The sequence below is a fragment of the Ceratotherium simum genome, chromosome 31, assembly GCF_057802395.1.
Source record: "Ceratotherium simum simum isolate JZ-2026a chromosome 31, ASM5780239v1, whole genome shotgun sequence".
NCBI classification, from domain to species: Eukaryota; Metazoa; Chordata; class Mammalia; order Perissodactyla; family Rhinocerotidae; genus Ceratotherium; species Ceratotherium simum.
The window spans coordinates 29149240-29170647 of NC_141930.1; the positions used below are offsets into that span (position 1 = coordinate 29149240).

General features: G+C 38.2%; 1 protein-coding gene and 1 long non-coding RNA gene across 4 annotated transcripts in view; one reads left to right on the forward strand and one right to left on the reverse strand.

The window, feature by feature from the left end:
* TGS1 (trimethylguanosine synthase 1) overlaps positions 1 to 21408 on the reverse strand; it is a 43216-nt gene that overhangs the window by 4900 nt on the left and 16908 nt on the right. The window contains exons 7-13 of one of the 2 annotated variants that reach the window (XM_087420556.1): positions 20715 to 20889; positions 18647 to 18953; positions 16352 to 16510; positions 14322 to 14465; positions 10783 to 10999; positions 9818 to 9896; positions 972 to 1207 (exon numbers count right to left, since the gene is read on the reverse strand). In XM_087420556.1, coding sequence (XP_087276682.1) covers positions 1178 to 1207; positions 9818 to 9896; positions 10783 to 10999; positions 14322 to 14465; positions 16352 to 16510; positions 18647 to 18953; positions 20715 to 20889 — 1111 coding nt within the window. In that variant the 3' untranslated portion in view covers positions 972 to 1177. Of the gene's footprint in view, positions 1 to 971; positions 1208 to 9817; positions 9897 to 10782; positions 11000 to 14321; positions 14466 to 16351; positions 16511 to 18646; positions 18954 to 20714; positions 20890 to 21408 lie in introns of those variants that run through there. The other variant, XM_004435756.3, reaches the window with a different exon arrangement.
* On the forward strand, positions 611 to 7227 carry LOC147913054 (uncharacterized). 2 transcript variants are annotated; one of them, XR_015549257.1, is made up of 3 exons: positions 611 to 676; positions 5844 to 5934; positions 7158 to 7227. It is a non-coding gene; the product is annotated as an uncharacterized LOC147913054 (long non-coding RNA). The 2 variants fall into 2 exon arrangements; XR_015549256.1 differs by having other exon boundaries at positions 7133 to 7215.

The following is a 21408-nucleotide window of genomic DNA, read 5'->3' on the forward strand; positions in this document are numbered from 1 at the left end:
GAGGGAAGGAGGGGGAGAGAAAGGAAGAGAGAAGGAGGGAGGAAAAGGGGAGGTAGGTAAACAGATAAAGATTAGCAGCTGTGGTTTACATGCTATGTTTTTGGCATATTACCCAAACATACTACATTTACCAAAAGAAATCCCAATTAGTTTGGACTGGAACTAGAACTAAGGACTGAACCTTCATCAACTAGATTTTATACCAGGTAAGAACTTGCCTTTGGGGTCTGGGAAGGGAGAGACGGGTGAAAATCACAACACAGGTGAGAACTTTAAGTAAAGGGTAAGGCACAGAAGATTTAAGAGTCAAAGAAACATTCAAAACTGTGTTTTTTCCAAAAGAAAACTTATTTAAAGTAAAAATGTATAGTGACTGAATGAAGGAGAGAGAATAACTTCCAAACTGGATCCTAATGGAAAAATATATAACACAGACTAAGGACAGGAACACTTCATTGTAAGAAAGATGCAGAAAAATTAGAGCACTGAGAAAATGTGCTATTACTACGCTGGAGAAGTGATGATGGCTGCAATATGCAAAAGCTGGCTCAGAAGCAAATCACACCAGGTGAAGAGGAAGAGCATTTTTTATGGGGCCCACAGACCCTTCAATTAGAGAGAGAGAGCAGCAAGCGTCTGAAATACTGGCTGTGATCAGCAACCTCACGTCAAACAGGTAAGTGCCGTACCCACGATTCCTTTTTGCCCTCATGTTTCTTCTGCTACATCCAACTAATGACTACACAGAAATAAAAGTAAGTTGGGTAAAAATATTTCTGATGAACAGTTCTCTGGGAGATAAATGAAGAAAGTAATTTTTATCAGTGGAAAACCAGGCAATACTCAAACTTACAGATATGTATTAAAATTAGTTTCATTTCTCTGTATGTGGCAGACAGAAATGAGATTTCTATGCCTAAGTGAATAAATCTTAATTTTTTTGCTGATAGTTTTTCAGATAACTTGAATGCTACCTCAGGCTCTCACAGATATTGTTCCCTCTCTGTTTCTTTCTTTTTTCAAATATTTGCTTGCCGATTAAAACAAACATGATTTTAAAAAGCCACCACTGTCAACAGGAGCACACAGTGACAGGGAAAAAAATTCTCCGGGGCATCAAAAGCTCACCTACATTGGTCTCTTAGGAGGAGGCTGCCAATCACCAGTTCACTAAGCTTCATCCCTCATCTGTTCTCAGGACCGGATACTGCAAACACGAAGACTGTTCTCAAATTCAACAAGTTACATAAGGCACAACAGACCAGAGAATCGGGAAGCCCCTGGCTATCAGCACAGGACTTGTAGATAGTACCATGTGTGGCATCTTTCTATTTTCTATCTACGTCATTTACTGAAAAATTTATTCAAAGGAGTGAAGGAAATATAAGCTTAACTTCAGAAGCATTCGTGCCTTCTCAATTTGACTTACAAGGCCAGTGTTCACAGCCCTCTGGAGAATAATATTCGCATTACAAGAACCAACAATACTGCCCTAATTGTCCAGCGCAAACTTGCCGAGAGAAAAGCTGGCTAACACGCATTAGAAGCTGATCAACTGCATCCTTAATTGCAATGTATGATCAAGCAGTGGATTTCACTAAGAAGAGAGTTGGTCTAAAAACCTGGGTACTGGGCCGGCCCCGTGGCTTAGTGGTAAAGTGCACACGATCCGCTACTGGCGGCCCGGGTTCGGATCCCGGGCGCGCACCGACGCACCGCTTCTCCGGCCATGCTGAGGCTGCGTCCCACATACAGCAACTAGAAGGATGTGCAGCTATGACATACAACTATCTACTGGGGCTTTGGGGGGGAAAAAAAAAAGGGAGGAGGATTGGCAATAGATGTTAGCTCAGAGCCGGTCTTCCTCAGCAAAAAGAGGAGGATTAGCATGGATGTTAGCTCAGGGCTGATCGTCCTCACACACACACACAAAAAGTAAAAACCTGGGTACCAGTTACTAGAAGAGATAAGAGAACACCTGTGGCAGACAAAGCTCAGCAGCAGTGCCTTTCATTTTGTGGTGAACTTGTTTAACCCTCTGTTGTCCTTCTCACCCATCAGGAATGGAACAGAACTGACGCAGCAGAAATTCTTTAAAATTTCCCTTGCTTCTCTTGTCACCTCAACTTCTCTTCACTGCTCCCAATCTCATGGTGGGCTAACTGTAACAAGAGATGAATCTGTTCCTTTTGGTAATGAATACCTTGTCAGCGGAAGACAGCAAGGCACTCTAACTCTGCCACTGTGAGCCAGAATGACTAGGCAAATCACTCGACTTCCCTAGATCACTCATCAATCAAATCAGGCTGACAACCTGACTTGCTTACTCCAGAGCTGTTATGATCCTCCAATGAAACGTGCAGGGGACCCTACACACTCCAAGTATGCCATTAAGACAAGAAACATTTAGTAAGCTTCTATGTTGTATATAAATGCAAGGTACTGGTCCTTTGAAGGATGAATGTACTTTCAAGGTCTCTGAGTTTTAACAGCTGGGTATTTTCAGGTTAAGCAGTTCTAGAGTTTACTATTCCTACATGTACTGGAAGTCCAATCCAGTTCTTAGCCCTCTTTCTACTCTCTCCTGCTTTTGGTGTTTACACTTCTTGGGATGACTTTATTGTACTTACCACACGGCTATAGTTTTGGCTATATGTGAGTGCTGCCATTAGACCAGATTTCCACCATGGAAATTTCATTTAGAACAATTTGACACAAAGTTCTTATCAATCTCAATACTGATAAGGCCCCAATTTTCCTTTTGTTAAATAAGCAGATACTATAATAGCTTAGTATTCACTTGCAAAGAAATTAGTGCTAAATTTTTATTGTATTCAGCCAAAAACAAACACTAAAAAAGCTAATGAACTGAACTTAATTATATTTAAAATGTTTTACCAAATAACGATATTACCCAATAGTCTCCATATTTATAAATAGTTTTAAATATTCAAAAGCATGTAACTGTTTTCTTCTACATGGTAAGTTTTAGAAATGTTACCCATAAATAAGTCCTCCCTCCCCCCCTAGTAAATTAGAAACGTGATGACTGCTATAGGTAGAGACTCTTCCCTCCTAGACACTGTGTCTTAGCCCAATGGGAGCCTCAAGAACTCTGCAGCTAGAAAGAGACCTCTTGATTAAATCTAACAGCTATTTCTATACTTAAAGATACAACTCAAACAATCACAGAATAATTTTTACCTACAGTGTTAGGTCAATTTGTAAATATTTTCCTGCTTTATCAGGAAATAAAATAGGTGGGGTTTCGCCTAATCGTTACCATGATGTCCATCTGGGGGAAGTCACAGAAGGGTGGAGTTATCTACTGGACAAGTGCCAGAAAGTATATGATGCAGGGCTTCACAGTTAAGGTTTTCAACACAATTGTTAGGAACGATGCTCAATGCTGCCCTGCTCTCTACAGAAATGTGCTGCCTAATGTTTTGGTTAACTATGGACCGCATATACAACAGTGGTCCCATAAGATTAGTACTATAGAGCTTAGGTGTGTAATAGGCTATACCATCTAGGTTTGTGTAAGTACACTCTCTGGTGTTCATGTGACAAAATCGCCTAACGAGGGGCCTGCCCCGTGGCTTAGCGGTTAAGTGCACACGCTCCGCTACTGGCGGCCCGGGTTTGGATCCCGGTGTGCACCGACGCACTGCTTCTCCGGCCATGCTGAAGCCGCGTCCCACATACAGCAACTAGAAGGATGTGCAACTACGACATGCAACTATCTACTGGGGATTTGGGGAAAAAAAGGAGGAGGATTGGCAATAGATGTTAGCTCAGAGCAGGTCTTCCTCAGCAAAAAGAGGAGGATTAGCATGGATGTTAGCTCAGCGCTGATCTTCCTCACAAAAAAAAAAAAAAAAAGCCTAAAGACACATTGCTCAGAACACATCCTTGTTAAGTGATGCATGACTGTACTGATATAAACATATTATAAGGAAAAGTAACTAAATTAATTTGACCCAAAAAGTATAAACGCTATAGATTTTCTTAGGCTAGACATTTTGAGTTATGAAATCAAACAAGAATGAGGAGGTACTATATCAAATTAACCAGGAGCCACTCCTCTCACCATTCCCATGTCTGCCTAGGAGACAGGACTCTGCCTGCTGGAGATTCCCCGCACAGGGATTTCATACAAAGATGGTGTCTGAAAATTACTCCTGTATAGCTTCCTTGGGGAGACTAACCATTCTCCTCTGCTCAGAGACCTCTATCTGTATTGTATACATTTACTTCTTAAAAAGAGAAGCTTTTCACGTTTGGAAAGCATAGTAGATCCAAAGCTAGTACTGGCTGCAATTCTGTGGCTGTCAAAGGAAAGAGATGAAGCAAGACATAGCAAGATACAGGCGTCAGGCAGACAAAATACTTTTACCCTGGGCTCTCTGAATTGAATCTAATCAGTTCCCAAGTGTCTATAGTGATTTCAGAGAGAGAGATGTACCTTCCCTCCAAAGAGCCTATCACAAAAACATTTTCTAAACTATTCAGTTCTTGAGCTTGACGGTAGGAATTTGGATAACAAGGGATACATGGCCTGGAATAGCCCCCAAACAGAAAAAGGGAATAACAGATGGAGGCAATAGGGGACCTAGAAAAATATTTTACTAGATACAGAAAACAATTAGACTCATCCCCTATATGGAAAGATTACAAGACAAGTTATATCGACATTGAGTCCACAGTCAGTTTAACTACTCTAAATAATATTTATATTTATTGTCCAGAGTACAAATCTCCCTGGATGGGAAATGAACTGTTCTTTATAGACATTCCTATGGTGAAAATGCAACCTGAGTTTCAAACAGCAGACCCATAAACTTTGGGAACCCAACCCATTTGTAAGTTCAGGCTGTCGTGACATTCTAAATGTTCCTTAACAAAAAAGTCGACTTCTCTGTAACTCTGCTCTCTCTCAATCCTGCAGTACTGTCTCTCATTTTTTAAAATCCTACATATGGATAGATTTTCTTCATTTTAAACAGAAAAGTTGATTTCCCACTGTAATTTGATCCAAATTCAATACCAAACAATACAATGTACTGGAAATCTCAAGTTTCCTTTTTGACTTCTATTATTCTTTAGTGTCATCACTCCCTCTAGAGGTAGAAAATGTGAATGAACTACCAACTGTAATTCTAGTAGGTTTTTGAATCAATAAACCATAAACACAAGTTAAAGAAAAAAGTTAACTTTCTCCTCGGGCAAGTGTTAACTGGAAAAAAATTTACTCACTGTAACTTTTACAATAAATAGTGAATTTCCTATTGTCATTCAAGTAACCAAATAAGCCCATCTAATGTTTAATATAAGGATCATATAGCCTCTTATGAGACTAGTATGGAGTACAATATTTACATATGAGAACAGTAGGAATTATAGAATCAATAGGCTCAACCTTACTTGAGAGTCTAGAACGCATATCTGAGTCACACGAGTAGCAGATGTTAGGTTTAATGTCAAATTTGCTATGAAAATGCAGGAAGCAAGGGGACAGTGCTTTTTCTTGTAACTGGTACAGCATACAGTATTTAGGAGGCCTAATGTTTAGATGCAATGGCTCATAAATAGATGACAGGTAGCAAGATCTAATTCCATCTTTTTCTAACTCATAGAGTAAGACTTCAGGCTTGTTAATTTTATTTACTCCTTGTTTAACCCAGAGAATCTCAACCCTGGTAGCACGTTACAATGACCTGGGGAGTTTTAAAAGATTTATGCTTGGGCTTCATCCCAGAAAATAAATTAGAGAATCTTTCCGGGTGAACCAGGGTATCAGTAGTTTAAAAAAGCTACTCAGCTAAAACTATAAAACTTTACAGGAAAATGTAGGGGAAAATCGGCATGACACTGGATTTGGCAATGATTTGTTGGATATGACATCAAAAGCACAGGCAACACACAGAAAAATAGGTAAGTTGAACTTCATCAAAATTAAAAACTTCTGGGGCGGGCCCGGTGGCGTAGCGGTTAAGTTCACACGCTCCGCTTTGGTGGCCTGGGGTTTGTGGGTTTGGATCCCGGGCACAGACCGATGCACTGCTTGTCAAGCCATGCTGTGGCAGTGTCCCATATAAAGTAGAGGAAGATGAGTATGGATGTTAGCCCAGGGCCAGTCTTCCTCAGCAAAAAAAGGAGGACTGGTGACAGATGTTAGCTCAGGGCTAATCTTCCTCACAAAAAAAAAAAAAAACAAAAAAACTTGTGCAGCAAAAGACACTATCAAGAGAGTAAAAAGGCAACCCATGGAATGAGAAAAAACACTGGCAAAACATATACCTGATAAGGATTAATATCCAGCATACATGCACACGAAAAGATAGTCAACATCACTAGTCATTAGGGAAATGCAAATCAAAACTACAATAAGATACCATTTCATATTCATTAGGATGGCCATTATCAAACAACAACAACAACAACAAACAAAACAACAAGTATTAGCGAGAATGGGAATAACCCTTATGAACTGCTGGTGGGAATACAAAAGGGTGCAGCTGCTGTGGAGAACAGTATGGTGATTCCTCAAAAACTAAACATAGAATTACCATATGATCCAGCAATTCCACTTCAGAGTATATACCCAAAAGAACTGGAAGCAAGGACTTGAATAGATATCTGTACAACCATGTTCACAACAGCATTATTCACAACAGCCAGAAGGTGTAACAACCCAAAATGTCTGTGATGAATGAATGGATAAACAAACTGTGGTACACACATACAACTGAATATTATTCAGCCTTAAAAAGGAAAGAAATTCTGATACGTGCTGAAACATGGAAGTACCTTTAGGAGACTATACTAAGTGAAATAACCTAGACACAAAAGGACAAATACTGTATGATTCCACTGATATGAGGTACCTAGAGTATCAAATTTATAGAGACAAAAAGTAGAATGGTGGTTGCAAGGGGCAGGTGGTGGGGGTAATGGGGAGTTAGGGTTTAATGGGTACAGAGTTTTAGTTTGGGAAGATGAAAAAGTTCTGAGATGGATGGTGGTAATGGTTGCACAACAATGTGAATGTACTTAATGCCACTGAACTGTATGCTTAAAAATGATTTGTCGTAAATTCTGTTATGTATTTTACCACAATTAAAAAAAAAAGCCACTCAGGCAACTCTAACTTGTAGCCAGAGCTGAGACCCAGTGATCCAAAGACCAAGCAGAGAAGCCGAGGACGGGAAAGCGCAACAAATTAACACGAAAGTACGTCCAGTAACAAGTGAGTGTATCTGGTTTCCGACAGGAGAAAGAGAAAAATCTATAATCTGAGATGTGTTTATAAATTAAATTCTATCATTTCACAAATATTAAAGTGGTCTGTTCTTTCCTCTGGAGAAAACATTACCTTTTCATATTGGTCCTCTTCAAAATCTTAGTAACATTCACATTCTTTCTGTAATAACTTTATAATAGGATCTTCTACATAACAGACACGAGACTTGATTGAGGGTTTATGGGCTAGAAGTATGTGATATATGCTTTATCCACTAATTTCATTTATTCCTCAAAGCCACCACCAGAAAGCTAATAAGTGGCAGGGTTGATACTAAACTCAGGTCTGTCTGCCTCTTACTATCTCTTTTTCTTAGCCCATTACCTCGACATTATCCACATATTCATGTCATCGATGTTCTTGCTACCTTCTCCTTAACTCCTCCAACCAACTCTTCTCTAACTGTAAAGTCCAGTTGACATGCTATATCATCCAGAGACTTTCCTGAAGTCATCCACCAGAAAGCCAGAGCATTTAATCTCCACCTTTCTTATGAGAAGGCTGCATTATTATTATAATTTATGTAGCTATCTCGTAATGCCTAGGAAGATGCTGAGCTAGCATGACCGCTGCCTCCCGTTAAGATAGCTCTGGAGACATTACAGAGGGAAACCACCAAACAAAAGAAACCTATAGAGACACCTGGGATGGTCTGAATGTGTGTGCGTATGCAGGACGGAGGGTAGTGCCCCCTGGCCTGGGGCAGGAGGCACGTGCTTATGGGGAAGATAAAACAGGAGGAAGGAGAACAAGAAATGTGAAATTCTGCTCTCGCTCCTCCCTGCCCTTTGCCTTTGCCTTGTAGGAACAGTGCAGGCCGCCTCACTTGCACAAACCGAGAACTCTGGTCTATGCTCAGGAGTAAAGTCAGGGCAGTCTAAAAAGTTCTGCTGTGAGAAGCTGCGAGAAACAGGTGGGACCCAACCTCTGGCAGCTGCCTTCCCACTCCTCTCTCTCCAAACTCCAGAGCTGATGAATTACACTCTAAGATTAGAGTACAGCCTTTAAATGCTGCTTCTGCCTGGCCCCTCCCCAAAGGAGGGGGAGCTATAACGAGATGGTGTCTTGTGATAAGTAACCACAGTCTTATGTGCCTGGGTTAACAACCCCAGAGCTTACCCGCCTTTATCCCTTGAGGTTATCATTGGGGCTGACAGGCTTCCACAGTGGTTCTCAACCAAGCTACACATCAGAACAACCCAGGGAGCTTTAAGAAACAGGGGCTTGGATGGTCCCAGTTTTTCAAGTGTCCCCAGTGATTCTAAAGTGCAGCGAGAGCTGACACTCACCAGATCCTGGCCTGTCCTTTATCCTTTGGCATTATTGGACAATAGCCAACACTCACTAAGACAAGACATTTGAGGATCGTAAGTATTTCATAGAAGAAAAACAAAGTAGATCATAAATTACATCAAATGCAGAAAGGACAGAACTGATTAAGAATTTAAACTTCTTATAATAGTAAGATTGGAGTGCAAAAGAAGAAAAACAATGCAGAAATATTAAGTATAAAGAATATAACAGCTGAACTAAAAAACAAAATAGATAGGATTGATAATGAATGTACATACCCGAGGAATGAATGAGCTGGAAGACTAGATTGAGGTAATCTCCCAGAAGGAAAAAGGAGGAGACAAAACACCAGAAAAGATACTTTTGGAAGACTAACAACCACATAATAGATGTCCCAGAAAAAGGAAAAACGATGGTGAGGAGAACAAAGCTGAACAAATAATGGAGATAATTTCTCCAGAATAAGGTGAAAAAGCTCAGAATAAGGTCAGCTCTTAGAGTATCAAAAAAAGAAAAGAAAAACCCACACCTAGGAACATGGCATTAAAATTTAGAATATGAAAGACAAAAGATTTTCAACAGAATGCAAAGCACAAAGCAGATATATAATAAGTGTTTGTAAAAAATCAAAAAATGCATGAAATAAAGACATCATCAGATCTTTATGAGGGAGTTATTATACCAGATCCAATTCCACTAGGGAAAAAATAACATGATTAAAATAAGTGTTTATGGTGAGAATGGAATAAGGACATGAATGTTAGATGCATGAATGTTAGTCAAGTGTCCTATACCCCGAGACTATTCATTGAAATTCATCTTGGGCAAAGTAAGGTCCTATCCGTCTGTATATTTCTATTTAGGCTACTATTTCAGGAATACCTAAAATGTCTATTCTCAAGGTAGGTTTTAGTAAAGACAAATCTTGGCTAGTTTAGGTGTGTGCATCTGAAACACTACACACACGATCATCCTTTCAGGACTTATAATTAAAAGCCCAGAGCGCTACTTATGTTTATGTATGTCAGGAGCTGTGGAGACGAAGAGGATGAAACAGGCATGGATTTAACTGCCAAATACTTCCAGTTTTCTAATAACAGTCAAAACCAGGGACTTCTCATAAACACGTTCTCAATTAAAGAAATACCCTGTATCTCTTTCTGCCCATTCTTTGTAACAGTTATGCCAGAGGCTCAGAGAAGTTCTTTGGCAATGGCTTACCTGGTCAATGTCAGCATTTCTTGGAAGAAAATAAACAATATTATTAGTGATCTTCTGGGAAAGTCTGAAAATTTCAAAGGTGGACAGCATTAAGGAAAAAGTAACAAAAGCAGCAGTTAATTTCTGATCAGAGAAATGTTCTTTACTTATTATAGCATAACCCAAATGTATTTTGATATGTAATAATAAGGCACACATTTAAATCCTCTAATGGAATCTAAAAGAGAATTAAGTAGGAGATTTTGTAATTCAGCAGCATGCTGTCCCTGATAGGTCAGAAATTAGAAGTTAAACTTTTTTATTCAATTATCCTAGTGGTAGGCAACCAAGAGTGAGAAATACACACGCTTTCTCTTTCTGCCATTTCCTATAGATGAGTAACTCTGTCCATTGTAGTCTACATTCTAAATTTTAATTAGCAATTTAGAAACACATTTCCTGTTAGAGTCAAAGAGATGATTCCTCTGTGGAGTAGAGACAAAAAAAAAAAAGGGATAAATAATAAATAAATGCTATTCTTTATGAAATAAAGGTTTGCTTCAGTATCTTGAAGAGTAACAGGAAAAATCTGAAGATATACAGAGAATTTTCACAAGTCACTGTGAGTTGAAAAGTCAAGGGATAAGCACCCAGACTTTAGGGACACATCTTGAGGAAATTCCCAATTTCCAGACAATAACTCCACACAATTAATGCTTTCTGGTTCTTGTTCTGTAATGGTAACATTGGATAGCAACCAAAGGAAATATGACCTTACATTTGCCATAACTTTTGGAGATCACTAGCTAATTTTTACATACTTGCTTTTTATGGAAAACAAACTGGAATCTATCAAGCGCTATTAGCTAATATCGCTCCTTTTCACTAACTTCTTTCTCTCTCTTAAACACACACACGTGCACACACACACCCCTTTCTCTCCACAACCACTGTTTGAGTAAACTCTTAGGCCTTTCAAAGGATATCCATCAGGAGACATCATTGTCCTAATGTCAAAAGTCTCTGCAGTAGCGTAGTCGGGCCCTCCCCAAGGCGGGCTGAGGAACACAACATCAGCCTTTAAATGAGAAGCCAGCAGCAGGAAATCTCCACAGATGAACTCTATCTTGTCTGCTATCCCATAAACTTCCGCATTATTGCGAGCAAGATCAATCTTAACAGGATCAATATCAATGGCAATCACTAAAAATGGGAACAGGAAAGATGAGTAAATGATACTGATTATTAGTTACATAGAACAGTTCACCTTCTGAACAGTCTGTTTATTTTCTGTACAACGACCTTTTTTTAAAGACTAAGGGAGATTGGGCCACATGTGCCAGAGAGAGAGAATTTAATTAAAAATTTTAATCTAAATTAGAATGTTTCTCTTGTGTTGTACCAAGAAAATGTGAGTGAAGGACCTGGTTTTCAGAGTTGACTCACTGAAACAGCTTTACCAAAGCAAGTCGCACTAGCTGCCACCAAGTATCTACTGAAAGCCAAACACGTGGTCGGCCCTGGGCTCCATGCAGGGTACAGGCTGCGGAGCAAACACGCGGGAAAGTCACCCACTGCCCGTACAGCCTATAAATGCTAAGATTTCAGAAAAGACCAATTTCCTCAAAATGAGGCAACCTCCAAAGGAAGATAAATTTGACAACTTCTACAGAAAACCAAAATAAAACACATTTTGACAAACCTGTATAGCCACCTTATGAAGAAGAAATGCAAAAACATCTGCTGATGATGTTTAATGAGACATTTTAGGTAGAAGGAATAGACAATGTTATGTTTTCACCAAATGGGCTTTCATTTAATTTATTGAAATTTCATAATTAGCAATGCAAACATGAGTTAATTTTAGCTCACTCATGTCTTGCAGTAAATTACTCAAGTGCACCTCTATGTGCACCAGTGTGTTCATGGCAATATTTTATATTTGGAAGGGCTAAGTGGAACCCTGATGCATAAACCATGGCTGTCAAGGAAACAAAGCTGTTTTCCAGAAAACGCCGGTTTCAAAATTTGTTAACACTTTGAAAAATAATGTGTTAAGTAAATCACTAGAACAATGAATACAAGCATCAATTATATGTTGCAAAATCATGCATTTCCAACGCCATTTTTTGTGTTCTAAATAAACTAACATTCATATTTATAAGAGGAAGGATGAAAATGTCCTTTTCAGCTGCTCAATCTGCTACATTTATAGCACAGAGACAGAGGGAAAGATATGCTGACAATACCAAAAAGTCAATGGAAAAAATGACTTTCAACATCAAATATATTCAGTTAATCCTCATGTTTTCATCTGCACTTCTCTTGGAGGCTGACTTTGTTTTTAGGTCTCACAGAATGCAAGCACTCAATCCATCACATAAATGAAACGCTGACAAATGCTGGATGATACTATACAGAACCGTACCGTCTGATAACAGCAGCCACTAGCCACATGTGGCTATTACCCTTAAATTGATTAAAATTAAATAACAGTAAGAATTTAAATCCTCAGTCACACCGCCACATTCAAATGCTCAATTCAATAGCCACATGTGGCTAGTGGCTACCACACTGGAGAGTGCAGATACAGAACATTACCATCATCACAGAAAGTTCTACTGGATAGCATTGAGGCAGAACTACTGGAATACATAGAAAGGGAAAAAAAATCTTTAACAGCAGCAAAATGCAAAACTTTGTGGATTCTCTAACCATTCAGTTGGTTATATGTGCAGACAGCAACCGCATGGAAATAAGTTTGGCACAAAGGGCTCATGTCAACTATACACAATGCCATTTTCTCATATATGTATGTCTACATGCATGTGTGTGTGTGTATATAAACACACACACACACGCACAATACTTTGTTTTTAATTCCCTACCATAATGTAGTCAGCTCAACCACACTAGGGGTAGCATATCTAACTAACATTAGCGGACCTGTGAGCTACCACCTCTGGTTTGGGGAGCAGGTCACTGGACACCACTATGCTGAACACGCTTGAGGGCTCCTGAGCTTCGAGTTCCATATGATGCAAGGACAGAAGCCAGGTTATGACAGCACCAGGGAGGCACGGTGTTTGCTGTGTGCATCCTTTTCTTCCCAGAGGCTGGCCATCTGTAAGCCTGAGTGATTAAAAGACCCCGAGCGGCTGTGATGGGAGCTAGGTCTGTGAGAACAGGGCAGAAGCAGTCTCCCTTTAGCTCCACATTAGACATCTTCCTTTACCAAATGTGTACTAAGCTACAGGGTAACAGACCTATATTCGAAGAAATATCAATCTACAATATGGACTGTTTCCATAATATTTTGAAGAAATTTCCAAATCTATTTGCTGCTTTATCTGAGGGCAGATATTTTAATTGTCATGTTACAATACAATGCCAAAATGGAACGGCTTATCTGGCAAAGGCAGAGTAGAACTTTAAGAGTAAATAGTGATTCAGAGAAAATAATACTATTCCAGTAAATATGAAAATAGCTTTCATCGAGGCTACCACATAAAGTTAGCAAATGTCATACCCTGGAGTGTAGGAGAGTTTGAATAAGGGTCACCAGCGTTGGTCTAAAATCAATGTTAAGTTTCTAGCTTCTGTACTATGCTTTTCAGAATCATATGCTTTCCTAGTTAACATTAACAACTTGATATAAATTAATGAGACAACTGAAATTTATTAAAATGGAAGCTATATGTATAATATAAAGACAATGGGAAAAAAAAGCATCTTCAGAGTATGACTTAATTGATGTCTCTAAAATATCACATTATATACCACACTTTAAAGAGAAAGAACAGGGATATCAGATTCAGAAAAAACTGAGTAACGGCCCTGGCTTCACAGCTCAGCTATGTCAATTTGGGCAGACCATTCAATGTTGTACAGCCTTCTTTCCCCAGGGAAACAGCACATATACCACCTACTCGGCACAGTGCCTGACAGATATATAGTAACAGAGGTTTTCTTTCTGGTGATTCCAAAGTCTAACAACCACAAGGATGATCTAATATTTAAAAGATGTTTAGTGTCTCAGAATGTTGAAGCTGAAAGGTATCACAGAGGTTATTTCAATTTAACGTCTCCTTTAAATTAAGGTTAACTGATGTCCCAAGTCATAAAGGTAGTGAGTGGCAAAGCTGGGACCCTGTCTACTCTTCTTGTCTTCTCAACGTTAGGCTCCCATTTTAATATTTTAAGGTTTACATAATGTTATAATCTTGGCTCCACCAAGCTGTGCCTGTGTAATCCTGGGCAAGTTACTTCATCTCTTTCTCTCTCAGTTTATCTGTGAAACGCAGATAGTAAAAGATGCACTTCACAAGACTGTAGACTAAATACATACATATGAAGCGATTATACCAGTGTATGCTTCATATATGCTAGCTATTATAATTTTAAATATATGGCATTAAATTATTAATTATATATTAAAACTCAGCAAAGATCAGCTGAAGCAAAATGAAACATTTACTGAATAAATTGAAAATAAATTACTTTTCTTCCATTGATGGCTAATTACCTCTCTTCCCTGTTAAGGCAAACTGAATGGTATTTCCTCCAACTCCACAAAACGCGTCTACTACAGTGTCGCACTTGAAGGACTGACTGACCCGGCCAGCAATGTGCTCAGCGATCTTCTCAGGTGTAACTGAAAACCAGCCCTCTGTGAAGGAAGAGTACGGCTGTTAAGATGTTCAATTTCAAGAAGCCAACCCAAGCATAAACACAGCAAATATTACTATATATTATATACTTAAAAAAAAAAAACTTAGTTTCTCTTTTAGAAAACTTATAAAGTACCTAGTTTTAAAGAAAAGTTCTACAAAGCTTCTTATAAAAAGTAGTACCATTCCCATTCCCAATTTCCACAGAAGCAATGACTTCAATTGTTGCCTGATTCCTTTGTAATATACTTCCAATAACTGAATGCAATTCCGATTTTTCTGTTTGAAGTATTAACTATTGACTATCTACTACGGAAAATGGGAAGTTAGCTATTCTAATTGGCCAATTCCCCAAACTCCACAGAGTTTCCCAATTATTTCATTCCCAACGGGGAAGCAATGATCTCGATTTGTACTAGACATTTTGGAAAAGTTCGCACATTTCCAAAGGGTCAGGAAAAGCAAAGAGCTGACAGCAAAAGGCTGCAGAGCAGCAAGAACAGCAGAATCCTCATCACTTTCAGAAACGAGGTCCCATGCCCACTCCAGAGGAAAGAGGATACTGCCCTCCTTCTTTCCCAAGAGAAGAAACTTACATTTTTTGGAAAGATATTTCTCTGAATAAAAGGATGTACCAATTTTCTTGTTGCCTTTCCTTACCAAAACTTTAAACGGCTCCTCGTTGCTGGAAGAATAAAAATATAAACTCCTTTCATAGAGTTAAAAGCTTTTACCTAGTCTTACCTCTCCTAACAAATTTCTATGTACTTTCCTCAAAGTACATTTTGTAAATAATTTTATGAGGTTCATAGAACCCCTGAAATTTTACCACAGATCAAGACTTCCTGATTCTGACAGTTAATAAAGATCAATATTTAGGTAGCCCCAATATGAAAATAAGCATCAATTTGTTGAACTAAGTAAGCTGTTCAAGGTCACAGCAGGAAAATGAGAAAGAATTCAACATTTCCAGTGTTAATTCATTAAATTACATCTTTCTGCACTAGGTATTTCTTCATCAGATATTCTGTTTAATAACCTATCAATTCCTTTTGCTATCTACCCTAAGATGCTAGAAATACAGATTAGACCTGAGTCTGAAGTTTTAAAATCACATATATACCCAAATTGAGAGACACTCTAGAAAATAACTGGCTGTTGTTCGTTGGAAAATGTCAGTCATGGGGGGTTGGCCCGGTGGTGTAGAGGTTACGTGTGCATGCTCCGCTTTGGTGGCCTGGGGTCCACAGGTTCAGATCCCAGGCGCGGACCTATGCACAGCTTGTCAGGCCATGCTGTGGCGGTGTCCCATATAAAGTAGAGGAGGATGGGCACAGATGTTAGCCCAGGGCCAAGAAAAAAAGAGGAGGGTTGGCATCAGATGTTAGCTCAGGGCTGATCTTCCTCACCAAAAAAATAAATAAAAAAAATAAAAAATGAAAATGTCAGTCATGAAAGACAAAGAAGGTTGAGCAACTATTCCAGATTTAAGGAAACTAAAGAAACATGAAAACTAAATGTGATACATATCTTATACTAGAAGAAAAAAAATGCTATAAAGGACACGATTACAATAATTGATGAAACTAGAGCACAGACTGTAGATTATAATATTGTAACAATGTTAAATTTATAATTTTACCATTGTTACATAAAAATATCCTTGTTCATAGAAAATACACACTAAAGTATTAAGGAGTAGGGGCAACTGGATCAGGAAAACAGACACACACATATACACACAGAGAGAATGATAAAGCAAATGTGGCAAAATGCTAAAATAGCTGCACCTGGGTAAAGGGATATGAAAATTTTCCCCACATTCTTGCAACTTTTAAGTTTGAAATTATTTCGAAATAAAGTAAAAATTACATATATACTTTACCTCTGTCCAATTTAATCCCATCATCAAAACGGGAGAAGAGCCTGTATCTCTGGGCCCAGTATTTTGCCAGCTCAGGAACAGCAGCTATCTCAGGAGGCAGACCAATTGCCTTTTTGTTTTTGTTTTTCTTTTTCTTCTTCTTCTTCTTTTTAATTTCAGCTACAATAAAAGAATATAAAGAATATAGCTGCTCACTATGAAAACAGGAAATCATAGGTGAATTCATCTAAAAGTGCAGCCACACCAAATAATTATTTGGGATTGTGTTCCAGAACACATATACAATACCACATCTGGAGAAGCAGGAGCGCACAGTGGAAACAGCACTGACTTTCGATGACAGCCTCTAGTTTGCTACTTATTGGCTCCCTTAGCTTGGAAAAGTAGCCCAGGCTCTCTAAGCTCCAATTTTTCATTCCTCAAAAGGAATGAATGAATGAGTAGTATTTTACACACTTACTTCACAGGATTGTTAGGAGATATGTAGAGGTACTATTATGGGTATAAAAGTTATTAGTTCTGTTAGATAAGACACTGCTTTAGTTGGTGAATTATAGAAATCCAAACATTTCCCTTCCCTTCTTTAAAATAAAAACCTCCGAAGGACTGATTAAGCTCCAACTCTCAGCTACATCAATCCCCTGAACCCAGCCATTACCTAGAAGTCAAACGGCCTCTGAGAAATTGAAACATAGGTCACTAGTTCCATTCAATAGAAAAGGAAATCATTCATTCAGAGACTGACTTTTTCTTAGAAAAACGACTTTTATTAGTTTGGTTATTTGGCTTCAGTTCCGAGCAGATTAGAAGTAGCAACTTAGAAAGATGAGAGGGCTATCACAACTAAGTATGGTGACAAAAACTGATGTCGACAAATAAAACTCTATGACATTTAAACAGTCCTCAAGGATAGGACTATATCTTAATATGGTCAGCCGATCATTGCAAATAGCAAAAAGGTGTCATCAACAGCAAAGTGCAGCAAGAGCTTCTCAAGAGAGGGGACACCGACATTTTGAGTGAACAATTCCTTATTGCACAAGACCATCCTGTACACGACTTAACGTTAAGTAATCCACAGTACTAACTGCTAGAATTCCCAGGGTCATTCTAACAACCAACATCTTCCACATGCCCCTGAGATGGTAGCATCACCGCAGGTGAGCACTACCTGATGGTGATGAGTGGTGACGAGGAAGTAGGGCAGAGTGGGAAAAGGGGATTTAGGAATCAGACAACTTGGTACTGAGTCCTAGCTATGCCATTCACGCCTGCCTGATCTTGGGCAAATTTCTTAATTTCTCTGAGCTTTACCTTCCATATTTAAAGAATGGATCTAATTATACCTAGCTCATTGGGCTACTTTACAGGTTAAATGAGAATAAGACCCACAAAAGCATTTCAAAAATCTGCAAGTACCACATGAACATCAGTTGTACGATGACGATAAAAAAAATTTAAACTACCTTAAGTATGCTGTTTAGAGAGGCAAAGAATATGTGATTCAAAGACCATAGGTCTACACACACACACACACGCAACACATAAAGAAAAAAAAACCATGATTCAAATAATGCATTTTCCTCAATACTAAGTTAAAAAAGAAACCATCACAATAAATATAATTGTTTCATTAGGGCAAGTCTGAAATAATTCATCAATAAAACTGAATACTATGTGAAATGAAAATTCTTTCCTTATAAAAGCCTCAATGTTCCATTGAATACAATTATTGTTTTTTAAATTATAAAAGAACATTTGCTGTAAAATAAATTCATATAGTACAAGAGGACATAAGTGAAAATGCTACTCTGCTCTCCGTTCATTATAGCCAACCACTGTAAATACTTGTTTACGTCAATGTACCACCCAAAAAACAAACTACCACTACCAAAAACAACCACCACAAAAAAACAAAAAAATAAAGAATTATCAGAAAGAAAACCAGGGCAATACTAAATTTCAATGGAATAAAAGGGACTGGCCACCTGTGACCCATGGGACAGAGTGCAGTGGCAGAGACCAACCTTAAGAGCAAAGATGGAGGTACTCAAACACCATTTTACCACATACTTGATCTTTTATTTTATTGTGCTCGCTCAGCAAAGAGTGAAGTGCGCTTTGGGCAAACCATAGCCATTAGCACATTTACACTTAATCTGCCTTCTCTCAATTTAAAAATAAATAGCAGTGAATCCTTAGGTTTCACTTCATAAGTGAAAAGTAGGAAAAAACATATTTTAAAAAATGTATTTATCTAAATCCATTAGCAAGTTGAAGCATATTTGGTCTTACCTTCAGTTTCAACCTGAAGAGAATCTGGTACGTCCTGAGTAACATGATCCTCCTTATCTGGAACAGCTGCCACTGTGCTGTCTCCTTCATTTTTTCCTGTTTCAAGTTCACCAGCTAAAGAGATGGCTTGATGCGTTTCAGGTTCTGGATGGCTTGTCTCCAGTGGGTCATCACCTTTTTTAACAGACGTTTCTTGTTCCTCTGAATCACTGCTTGTGCAAGTGTCTTGTACATTGTCACGAGAAATGGACTCCTGCGATGCTTCCTCATCCATTGGTTCATTAACCCATTTTAGGAATTTTTCTACCTGAAATTGTAAGATGTTACAAGCGTGAATTAATTCCAAATTACACAGAATATTCCCAGCTGCTTTACCATTTGTGACTTGACTGACAAGCTGTGTCGCAATTATTAGCTCTGATAAGTATGCTGTATCATACAAGCTAATGTGAGTAAGCAATTTTGAGCTAACCACACTTTATTATCTAAACATGCTATGAACTTATTAAAGATTTCTTAAAAGGAAGAAAATATCAGATTAAACACAAGACTATGACCTTCCTGTTATCAATTAACACTAAGATGATAAAACTGTTCCAGTAGCTTTCCACAAAGGCTTCTAACAATGTAACTGTACTATGTGATATTACAAGTACAAAAGTACCTACCCATTGTTGAATCATTCATTTTAGTTTTTCAAATCATACAGAGCTTTCTGCAATGGCCCAGGCTACAATCTATGTTAAACGGTACTCAGTATCAAAGATGAACTCAAAAAAGTTTTAGCGCCAATCTGTCTCTAAGAATAAAAGCAGTGCTATCTTGGAAAGAATGTGAGCTGCCTTTTAATGAAGCAGTAGAACCAGTAAAATGATTCCTAAAAACTAGGTTTCTTCTTTGAAATGTTAATAAGGCTCAAGATCAGATGATATATACCTCCTTGCAATCTTCTGTAACAAGAGTATTCTTCATAACAGATCTTCATGACCTTCACAAGAGAGGAAATTAGAACAAGAGTGGTAGACAGACGATGGGCATGGATGAGAACCCAGAATCTTCCTTTGAGGGGACTGTGCCTATACATCAATCAGATATCTAAGGGCATAACAGCCACATTTATTTTTTTCCTCAGCAATACTTAGCAGTTATGTTTCTGCTCTTCATCTACAGATGAATATACGGGGACTATCACATCCAAAACATTATAAAAAGTCCTACAGGACTGATTGGACTGATACAGGGAAATCTGTTCCAGATATAGCCAGGGCCACTAAAAAATTAAACTATCACCAGCAACCAACCAATCTGAAATATAATAAAACTGAAATCAGCTATAAATTTTGGAGCATGGCTTGGAAGAATGCTGAAGGTAGGGATGATCATGTACGTATCCTAAGAGTAAAGCAAAGTCCGCACTGGCTCTGAGATTTTGTTCCATTGCCCTAAAGAGCTACTGGAGGTGTGAATGAGACAAAGGTTCTGCTCACTAGAAGGTGCTTTTTTTCAATGATGCAGAAGAATCGCTCATCACACCGAGCAAAAGCAACTGTAATTATGCTTGTTTTCCACGTAGTTGGGTGGCAGGTACAGCAGAGTACAGGAGAGAGGATGTGAATATTCCAGTTAACAGTGTGAATCACTAAATTCGCCTTGAGTCTCATGCCATTAGGATGAACTTGTTAGTGCTAAGTTTGATGGATCACCTCTAGATAACCTCAAAACTAAGGCTTACAATAAAAGCTTTACCAGAAACTGACTTCTGGGACCCTACTGAGCTGGAAGCCGATGAGAAATCCCCCGTTACCACATAGACAGTGGCAATTTTACCTACTTAACTGGCCAGATACATTGTGTAGCTTTCAAAACATCCCCTTTCCACATTGTCCCCAACTTACTTTTTTCCAACTTTAGTTCACACAAAATATATGCCTTTAGGAAGCAAGTGGAAAATAATTTTATGTACCCTTATATCTGCTAGAAACAGCATTCCCATTTGAAAACAATTTTAAGAAGTCAAGCTCACAAAATGAGATTCTATCTGTAAATATAAAACAAAATTTATACATACCTTACTCAAAGTTTTGCTTTTCTTGAAAATAATTTTTTCTGACTCTTCAGTAAAGAAGATGTGTTTGTTTTTCATATTTATTTGCCTTCTCATGTCCAAGAACTTGGACTTATACTTCACATTCTTCTGTAGATACCTGACCCGTCGCTGACTGAAGTTTGAAATTCCACCATATCTGTGACCAAACCAAAAGAAGTTTACTCAAACCTTAAGTTCTATGAATTTGTTTTTTTATATGAATAGAGAATAAAACTAACAATTTTCACTATTTTTCTATTAGGAGTCACTATTTTAATTTCGTTCTTCTAAATTATGAAAATTATGAAATAAAGTTCAAAATGCAGAGGAGTTTAAGGTCTAGCTTGTATGTTACTTCTCTAGTAAATGTGAAACATCAAAGTTTGAAATATCAGCATATCTTATATAGAGCAGAAAGCAGAAATTACAGAGTAAAATGTAATAATAGTAGGAAAATATAACTCCATTGCATGTTGGGAAATATAATTTTTTCTCACAGTGAGGTGATGCCAAAGGTTCTTTAACATATATCTGGATATGTTCAAATTATCTTAAAAGTGGTCACTAAATTCTTAACCGAAATCAATCCGAACTCACCAAAGAAGCAAACCTTTATTATTAAAATAATTAGAGAATGTCTACCTGAGCTAACCATCTGACTTTTTCCATCCTAAAA